This window comes from Ursus maritimus, unplaced genomic scaffold, assembly GCF_017311325.1.
Source record: "Ursus maritimus isolate PB19 unplaced genomic scaffold, ASM1731132v1 scaffold_24, whole genome shotgun sequence".
In the NCBI taxonomy this organism is placed as follows: Eukaryota; Metazoa; Chordata; class Mammalia; order Carnivora; family Ursidae; genus Ursus; species Ursus maritimus.
In genome coordinates this window covers 15,025,831-15,034,933 of record NW_024424897.1, presented here as the reverse complement: position 1 = coordinate 15,034,933, position 9,103 = coordinate 15,025,831, and the positions used below count along the sequence as shown (strand labels likewise).

The window sequence follows — 9,103 nt, the reverse complement described above, 5'->3', positions numbered from 1 at the left end:
TTTTTTTTTTTTTACAACTTGAAGGAGGAAAACAAATCTGTACTAAAAAAATCATTGCCCTAGTTCTCAGGAGTCTGGCCTCTGGGCCCAGGAAGATGCCAAGAGACACAGCACAGAGGGAGGAGGGCAGGAAGCCCAGGGGCTTTTGTCCCTCTGTGTGCCCTGGCGCTGCTCTGGGCACTCTGACTTGGCCCTGGACACAGGGGCCCCTGATCACAGGGCTCCTAGGGAGGAGGAGGTCTGGAGCGGGCCCTGGGGTGCTATGGCCTGGTGGGGCTGCAAAGGAGCTCACTCCCCGCACCCCTGCTTCCTCACCCCAGCCCTCATGTACGCCAGCATCTTTGGCAACGTGTCAGCCATCATCCAGCGCCTGTACTCGGGCACTGCGCGCTACCACACGCAGATGTTGCGTGTCAAGGAGTTCATCCGCTTCCACCAGATCCCAAACCCGCTGCGGCAGCGCCTGGAAGAGTACTTCCAGCATGCCTGGTCCTACACCAACGGCATTGACATGAACGCGGTGAGCCCCCGCCGCCCTACGTCGGGTGGGGCAGGCGATCCAGCTCAAATCCCAGCTCTGGCTAAATGCCCCCGGGGGAGGCCGAGGTCCCGTGGACACAGGGCACCCCCAGACCCCTCCCCACCTGGTCCCCTTTCCCCCAGCCCCAGGCCCAGCCGCATCCCGCTGGACGCACCCGCCCCCCTCGCAGGTGCTGAAGGGCTTCCCCGAGTGCCTGCAGGCCGACATCTGCCTGCACCTGCACCGCGCGCTGCTGCAGCACTGTCCTGCCTTCCGCGGAGCCAGCAAGGGCTGCCTGCGCGCGCTGGCCGTCAAGTTCAAGACGACGCACGCACCGCCAGGGGACACGCTGGTGCACCTTGGCGACGTGCTCTCCACGCTCTACTTCATCTCCCGTGGCTCCATCGAGATCTTGCGCGACGACGTGGTCGTGGCCATCCTAGGTGGGTCGGGCAGGGAGGGCCAGACCGGTAAGGGTGGGTGCGGTGGAAGTAGAGACGTCCTGCCTGGACTACTCCTTTCCTAACGATGACGGTGGCACCATGCGCACATGCGCGGTGGAGAGCTTTTACACCCAGCACACCGAATCCTTAAAACAAACCTCTACCATAGGTTCCATTTTCCTGATAGGGAAGTAGAGGCTCAGAGAGGTCATGCTGACTAGTGGCCAGACAGGGATTCCAGGCCTATGTGTCTGACTCCAAAATCTGAGAAAGCTCCCACCTTCTTCCACTCTTGGGGAGCTCACTGTGAGAGAGCAAAGGTTTGTCTTGGGTAGAGGGAGGACCCCAGTCTCATTCACTGCTGCTACAGGGACAGCTGGACACTTTGGAGGAAGGATATGAGCACGGGACAGGGGACGGATTTGGGGGCACGCACAGCCTCTGCTACTTACCAACCATGTGACCTTGGGCAGGTCACTTCACCTCTCTGAGATGATTCTCATCTTCCTTGCCTTCTCCCTGACTTCAGCCCACCCCAAGACCCTGATAAGGATGTCAGCCTCTCCTTGCTTTTGTCTCCATGGCTGGGCTCCCCTCCAATCCCACTGGACAGGCCCCCTCCAGTTTCTCTACTCAGTCCTCTCCCTTTGGTCTGCCCTCAGCTGGTGTTCACCAAGTGTGGGCTCTGCTTTCTTTTCCTCACCCCATACCCTCACTTGACCTACTTCTTGCTCCCACACTCTCAGCCTCATCTATCTGCAAGGACCCCCAGAGCTCTCTCCTGGCCCCAATCTCTCCTTAGACCGGAATATTCCATTTCTTCCTGGGTATGGCCACCCTATATTCCATAGGTGGACCAACAACATGCCTGTGTCTGAAATCATCATCTTTACTCAAAAGCTTCACCTTCAGAATTCCCATCGCGGTGAACCATCCATTTTGGGGGCCAGAGATCTGGGAGTCAACCAAGGGAGCACCCTTCTCCTTTCCTGCCCCACCCCCACCATCTAGGCAGCCACAGACTCCTGTCTGTTAATACCCTTGTTAATACCTCTCTGTCCCACACCCGTCTCCTTGTCCCTGCCTGGCTCCAGCCCACATCGTGTTCTCCCTGGGCACATGTCAAGAGCTCCTTTCCTGTATCCCTGCATCTGGTCTACCCCCGTACCCCATCTTCCACCTCTGCCAGTGACCTGAAATTCACATCTGTCCATATACTTCTGCTGCTCAAAATCTTCCCGTGGTTCTCCATGACCCACAGGACACATGTAAACCCCTGATCACAGCATGCACAGTCCTCCCCAGTCTGACCTCCCTAAATCCTGCCACCCTCACCCCTGCTACTTCATGCCGCAGCGATCCAAACTGCTTAGAGTTCTCTAACCTGCAGTCTCTGTCACCCCTCCCTGCTTTTGCACGTGCTGCCACTCTGCTCAGAGCACTTGCCTGGCAGACCCCGGTCATCCTTCAAGGCTGAGTTCAAGCCATGGGCTCCCCTTGAGACCTTTCCTCATTCCAGCCTACCTTAGAAGTGCCATCCCCATGGGAAGGATGATAATTCTATTTAATAATTAAGAAGCTAGTCCAATTTAAGTTTCAGTTAGATACCTGAAATCCTCTCATTTTGTCTTGAGTGGAAATGTACATTAGATCATAACCCTTTGTCTACTAGATAAACATCATTTTATAATGTCGCCCAGATTTCGAGCTTATGAATTTCATATGTGACTCTGGTGAGTCCCTTCCCTCTCTGGACCTCAGTCCCCTCCTCTTGACTGACCTTTGATCCTGTTCTCTTGGGCAACAGGTCTTGGCTTCCATCCATCATTGTCCTTGTAAACCATTAGAGCTCCTGGTCATATTGCCAGGCTGAGGGGCTGGACTTTCCTGTGGGAAGTGGATGTCAGGCAATCATGGTCCCTGGCGCCCCAGCCCTGGGCTCCCTGTCTGCCCACGCTGTGCAGCACATGGCTGTTTCTTCTGCTCTGATCGCCTTTCTTCTGGGGGCCCAGCCCTCATTGTCACAACCCAGCCCCCACTTCACATCTTCTGAAGCCCCTCCTCCCTGCGTCCACCATCCCTGGTCGACTGAGCCCCTCTTCCTCCTCCGCCCCTTAGCTCTTGGTTCTCCCTGTCCTAAGGCTCTATAGATGATGTGTAAACTAGTTGGTGGTTAGGTGCCTGTCTTGTGGGGCCTTGGGGGCTCTTCGTGGGTGGGAAAGCATCTTTTTCATGTTTATATCTTGTGGCCAACACAGTGGGCCTGGCACCAGGAGGGCCCCTACCCTCACCACATGCCCCAAGTGTCACCAGCCTATGTCCACCCTGGGACATCCATCCCCTCCAATGCCTGGTACCAACCTGTCTGATGCCTCTTGTTATTTGAGGAAGTTTCTCAAGCATCACATCTGTTCCTCTGGACAGTCCAGTGGGGCAGGCAAGGCAGATATGGTTATACCCATTTTAGAGATGCGAAGAGTGGGGTCCAGAGAGGGGAAGTGAATTTCCCAGGCTTCCTCTGCCAGGGCCGTGCTGGTTACCTGGCCCCACAGTAGGGAGTGGGAACACAAAGAGATAGAAACCTCAGGCCTTGCCCTGGGGGCAGCGGGGTCTCCTTGCCCGGGGTTCCCTGTACTCACAGCACCACCAGGCTGAGGAGCAAGGAAGAGGTTGAGCAGGGAGCCTTTAGTGTCCCTTCCTGCCCCCTGGAGTGGAGGGGTGGATAGGGGCAGTGCCAAAGAACATGGAAAATCGGAATGAGGGGGATTCTGATAGAGAGTGGTCCTGAGGGGCCCTGAGAATGGTGTTGGGGGGGACCCACATGCTTGGACGGTATGTGCTCTCGGCAGAGTTCAGAGAACAAAAGAAAAGGCAGGTCTCACATCCAACCCCTCGCCACCCCCAGCCAGCACATCCGGCCCTGTCCCCAGAGCTTGATCCTGAGCACAAGGCCCAGCCTGGCAGTTCTCCCCGCCCCCACTGCCCCCCAGCCCTGCAGTGGGCGGGAGGTGGGGGGGAGGATTAGTAATCAAGGGACCCTCAGGGAGGCTCTTCCAAGGACAGCGTGGAGCCAGGCCCTGGAGAAACCCCTGCCCCTCTGGCTGGCAGGTAAGAACGACATCTTTGGGGAGCCCATTAGCCTTCACACCCGGCCGGGCAAGTCCAGTGCAGATGTGCGGGCCCTGACCTACTGTGACCTGCACAAGATCCAGCGTGCAGACCTGCTGGAGGTGCTGGACCTGTACCCTGCATTTGCAGACAGCTTCTGGAGTAAGCTGGAAGTCACCTTCAACCTGCGGGACGTGAGTCTGGGCTGGGTGGGCCAGGGAGGGCAGTGGCCTCGGGCCACGGAGGCTGCTGAGCACTTGGCCTGCCAGGCCTGAGGGAGACCATCCGACCACCTCCCTTCCTTTCAACCCCATCCTGCGTCCTTCACCATAATTTCTTCTGTGGCTACCGTGGCCAACCTAATGCCACGTACGATGATACCGCCAACTCCATGCTGAGCCCTGGGCTTTGCTCACATGCTCTCCTTGCACAGAGCATTATTTCCCCCACTTTCTAGATGAAGAAACTGAGGGTCAGAGAGGAGGAACACATTGACCAAAGCCGTACCGCCGTACAGTAAGCCATACAGTCAAAGGCAGAGCCAAAGAGTGACTCAAGGTCGTGTGACTCCACGGCGGAGGCTTTGTCCACCCTGTGGCACCAAGCTGGAAGGGGGGCGGTGTCTGCCATCCAGGGGCTCACAGTGCCAGGTCCCAGTGGTGTGAACGAGTGATACAGCAGCCTCTCCTCTCCAGCTTATCACAGCTCAGGGAAAATGAAGAGCTTCATAAACAAGCAAGGAAGTCACGAGGATGTGTGGGGAGACCAAATTTCTGTGGAGCTCAGGGTTACCAAGGAGTGGGACATCCAGTACAGAATGGAAGTGCGCAGAAGGGACTGTATGGAGGAGGGGGGGGTCTGGAATCAGCTAGTGCGAAGGAGGGGGCAGGTGTGCCTGGCAGGGGGAACAGTGGCCGAGGCCTGGCACTGAGCCCGTCACCCCGGCCTCAGGAGGAGGTGCTCTCCTGACTCAGGCCTCGAGCCCAGCTTCTGGACGGTGGTCCTAAGGCAGTTTTGCTTGCTATGGACAGCCATCCCCATCCTGTCCATTCTGCTCTTCTCCCCCCCCCCACCAGTCTCTCCTCTTCTCACCTGATCTGTCTAGGAGACGTCTTGTAAGGACACTGCCTTGGGGGCCCTAGCCCCTAGGAGCCATCAGATGGCCCAAAGGCTCAGTGGCTGGACCCTGGGGCAAGAGGGATGTGGTCTCCGTGGCCTGGGGCATCTGTAGTTCCTGGGTACCCCCAAGTTACATGGTGCCAAGAGGGTGGTCTGCCAAGGGTGCTGCAGAGTGTATCCTGGATGGATTGCAGATTCCAGACCCAGTCTCCTCAGAGGAAACTCCCCAGTAGCTCAAGCTGAGGACAGGAGTACCAGGGCATTCAGGAAAGGGAGGTCTGCAAGAACAGCTCCTCTGTCCCCCTCCCCCGCACCCCATCAAATCTTGCTACTCAAGGCTGCTGCTCCCAAGACTCTTGGTGGTGGTGGGGGTCTGCCCATCTCCAAGTCTCCTTAATCTCCTGCCCACCCACGCTGGAGAGAACCTGCAGGAAGCTTTCTGGAGCATCAGGGGAAGCCTACCCACCTGTTACCACTTTCTCACCTATTTGTCTCAAGGGCCATAGGCGGGGGGCATGCGGGGGAGAAAGAAGAGGCCCTGTCCCAGCTTTAGTACCTGTTACTTGATGCTCTTGTTCCCCACAAGGCAGGCGGGGGTTTCCAGTCATCACCCCAGCCAGCTCCAGGCAGCCCGGATCACCAAGGCTTCTTCATCCGCGACAGCCAGTCAGGTAAGCAAAGCCAGCCTCCACCAGTGTCTGCCCCACCCCAACCTGAAGCCCCTGGCCAGTGTCCTACCCCTTTTGGTCCTTCCCCATCTGCCTCACCTTGGGAGAGGCCTCCCCAGCCCCTTGATGAGAGGAGAGGGGCTCCCTCTCCCAGGCTCAGTAATAGACACCCTTGTCTTCTGCTTGCCCCTGTGTGCTCAGAGCCTGAGTGAGGGATGTCCCCAGGGGTGGATACAAGCCAGCCCCCTGGGGTTTCACATCAAGGCACCAGGGCAGTGGCTGGGCTGCAGCTCCATGGACAGTGAGGCCAGGGCTGGACTGTCCCCACGCAGCCAGTCCCCCCACATGAAGCTGGGGCCCCAGCCCCCTTCCCAGGGCTACAGCCTTCTGGGACCTGGAAGCCAGACCTCTATGGGGATAGGACCTTGTGCTCCAGGGCACCCAGGTAAAGAGATCCACTTCTCCCAACCTGTGTTCCCATGGCAGGTAGGGGAAGGGATGGGCTCTGCTCCAGGTCATGCCTTTGGAACCAGCCAGACTGAAGCTCAGGCTTCCCTTTCCCTCCTGCAGCCGCAGCCCCTTCTCTGAGCATCTCAGATGCATCTGGCCTCTGGCCTGAGTTGCTGCAGCAAGTGCCTCCAAGGCCAAGGCACAGCCCCCCTAACCCTCAGGGAGACCCTGACAGCTGGCCTCGGGAGCTAGGCTCCAGGCTAGAGCAGCTCCAGGCCCAGATGAACAGGTGAGTGTCCTGTGGGCCAGGGATGTGGGTGGCTGCAGAGAGCAGGCCCAGCAGTGGACTAGGCACGGGTGCCCCCTCTTGGTGGTTCAGGGACATCGCTGGGTGCCCTGTGGGTTTTAGAATGGCTAGCCCCATTTAGCTGCCTCCCCTTCGTTATGTCACTAAGCCCAGTTCCTTGGATGGCTTGTCCTAGCAAACCCCCCAAACAGGCCAAGAAAACCTTTTTGGAGGAAGGGCATAACCTCGTGCAGAAACAAATTCCATGGGCTCTTGGAAAGGGGGTGTGGCCTGTGGATGGCAGGGCCGTGGTGGTAGAGTGAGGGCTTGGGGCAGTATAGTCCTGGGCTCCTAACCCGGCTCTGCAACTGACCAGCAAGAGTGTGGACAAGTTACTTAACTCTCCTGAGCCTCCATTTGCCCTTTCATGAAATGGGGATAATCAGAACACCCACACCAAAGCTTCCTTAGGAGGGCTAAGGTGTGCACAATGCCTGGTCACAGTTATTATTGAAGTCAGGGATGTGCTAAGGGAAATTTTGGCAGGGGCTGTGGATTGTAGCAGGGAAATAGCTTCAGGTAGGTCCGAGGCTGCCATTCCATCCAGCAGTAATTGAAAGCTGCCCTCAGGACCTGAACTGCTCTCCGTTATCCTGATGCTGACTCTGACCTTGACTATGGGATTCTGTCTGGCAGGTTGGAGTCCCGCCTGTCCTCAGACCTCAGCCGCATCCTACAGCTCCTTCAGCAGCCCCCGTCCCAGGGTCACACTGGCTACATTCTGGGAGCCCCTACCTCCGATGACCTGGCCTTGTTTCCTGCAGCCTCAGCCACTCAGAGTCCAGGAACTAGGCTGCCCCAGGGCAGTCTGACCCCTGAACAGGTGAGCAGATGAAGGGATCCCCAAGGGCTTTCCTGGAGGCAGCTGCATGTCTGCCCCACCCTGAACTTGGTCTCCATGTGGCATCAAGCCCAGAGCCTCTGTGGCCTGTGAGCAGCTGTGGCTTCTGCTGTCCTCCTTTATGTCATGACAAGCAGGACATAGCTCCTGCCAGTTCCTATCCCTAAAGTTGGTGGCCTCCCCCTTTCTTGCCCTCCCACGCCCCAGGTCCCAAGCTGTGGTGACTTGAACAAGTATAGGCTGACGCGAAGGAACTCCTCCTCCAGGGCTCCTCCCCTGGCCGTGACAACAGACAAAATTCTTACAGTATCCTCAGCACAGGAGCAGCCTGAGGGGCTCCTGTCACCCTTGGCCTCAACTCTTCATCCCCTGGAGGTACAGGGACTCATCTGTGGTCCCCGCTTTCCCTCCCTTCCTGAACGCCTTGGCCCTGTCCCCAAGCAGCTGGAGTTCCAGAGACATAGCTCAGATCCTGGACTGGCAGGGAGTTAGAGCCACTGAACCCCGGGATAAAAGATACCATGAGAGGATTGAAGGTGGATGAGAGTGAAGGATTTGGGGGAGGCAGACAGCTGCCAAATGGGCCTCTGAAAACCGTCCTCCTACTGTAGCTACAAACTGCCAGCCCAAGTGACCCACAATGGCATGCGTGAATAGGCTCAGAACTCTCCCAGACTCCTCTAGGGCTCTGTTTAGACAGTAGGCCTGGTGGAGTGTGGGTGAGGCTGGGGGGTAGAGGTAGCTTACGGGACAGAGGAGTCAGTGAAGAAAGAAGCTTCTGATCTGCGTGAGAACCTTGCTCTCGGCTGGGTACTATCACCTTGTGCTCAGAACTATCCACAGCTTCACAGCCCAGCACCCAAGGTTGGTGAGACCTCCTGCCAAGGGCCTTTGAACCAGCTGGGGATGAAAGTGTTCTCGGTAGTGGACATATCAGGGCACAGAGCTCCAGCCCCCAGCCACTCCACCCCTTATGGTTCTGTGATGACCTTTGGGACTCTACCAGGCAGTGGAACGTCTCACAGCTAATAAAGTCTGCACATTTCATTTGGGCTGGGTGTGTTGCTTACCTGAGAGCCATCAGGTACTTGATTGTGCTGTGACTCCAACAGCCGTAGTCTTCTTCAAGTCCCTCCCACAAGGATTTGTGTGTTGGGGACCTGAAGGTGCTCTCCTGGGCCCAGGAGCCACAGGAGCATGGGGCTTTTAGCCAGGCTGGGGTAAAGGGCAGTGGAGAGGCTCTTGCTTGGTCACCATCCAGAGTTATGACAACAGCCAACACTTCCATGGCTCACCCTGTGCCACGCCCCTGCTGACAGTTCTGCAGATACTGGTTCACAGAGCCTCCCCACAACCCTATGGGGTCGGGATTGTTAGCCCCATTTAAGAGATGAGGAATCAGAAGCAGTGAGAGGCTAAGAAATTTACACAAGCATGAGGGGGACCTCCGGGGTGCTACTATCCTTCTGCTTCCTGATCCAGGAGCTGGCGACATTCAGTGTATTTCAGATTGTGAAAATATGTGCACTTTGAAGTGTAAATTATACTTCAATTAAAAAAAAAGGAATCTCGGGGTGCCTGGGTGGCTCAGTCAGTTGAGCATCTGCC

The 9,103-nt window shown here is 57.0% G+C and overlaps 1 protein-coding gene across 3 annotated transcripts in view; it reads left to right on the top strand.

Moving 5' to 3' along the window:
* KCNH6 (potassium voltage-gated channel subfamily H member 6) overlaps positions 1-8,542 on the top strand; it is a 20,139-nt gene extending 11,597 nt beyond the window's left edge. For 2 of the 3 annotated variants that reach the window (XM_008693591.2, XM_008693590.2), the window contains 5 exons: positions 4,072-4,265; positions 5,777-5,861; positions 6,429-6,597; positions 7,291-7,477; positions 7,703-8,542. In XM_008693591.2, coding sequence (XP_008691813.1) covers positions 4,072-4,265; positions 5,777-5,861; positions 6,429-6,597; positions 7,291-7,477; positions 7,703-7,987 — 920 coding nt within the window. In that variant the 3' untranslated portion in view covers positions 7,988-8,542. Of the gene's footprint in view, positions 1-4,071; positions 4,266-5,776; positions 5,862-6,083; positions 6,086-6,194; positions 6,304-6,428; positions 6,598-7,290; positions 7,478-7,702 lie in introns of all 3 variants that reach the window. The other variant, XM_008693589.2, reaches the window with a different exon arrangement.
* The last annotated feature ends 561 nt before the right edge of the window (positions 8,543-9,103 follow it).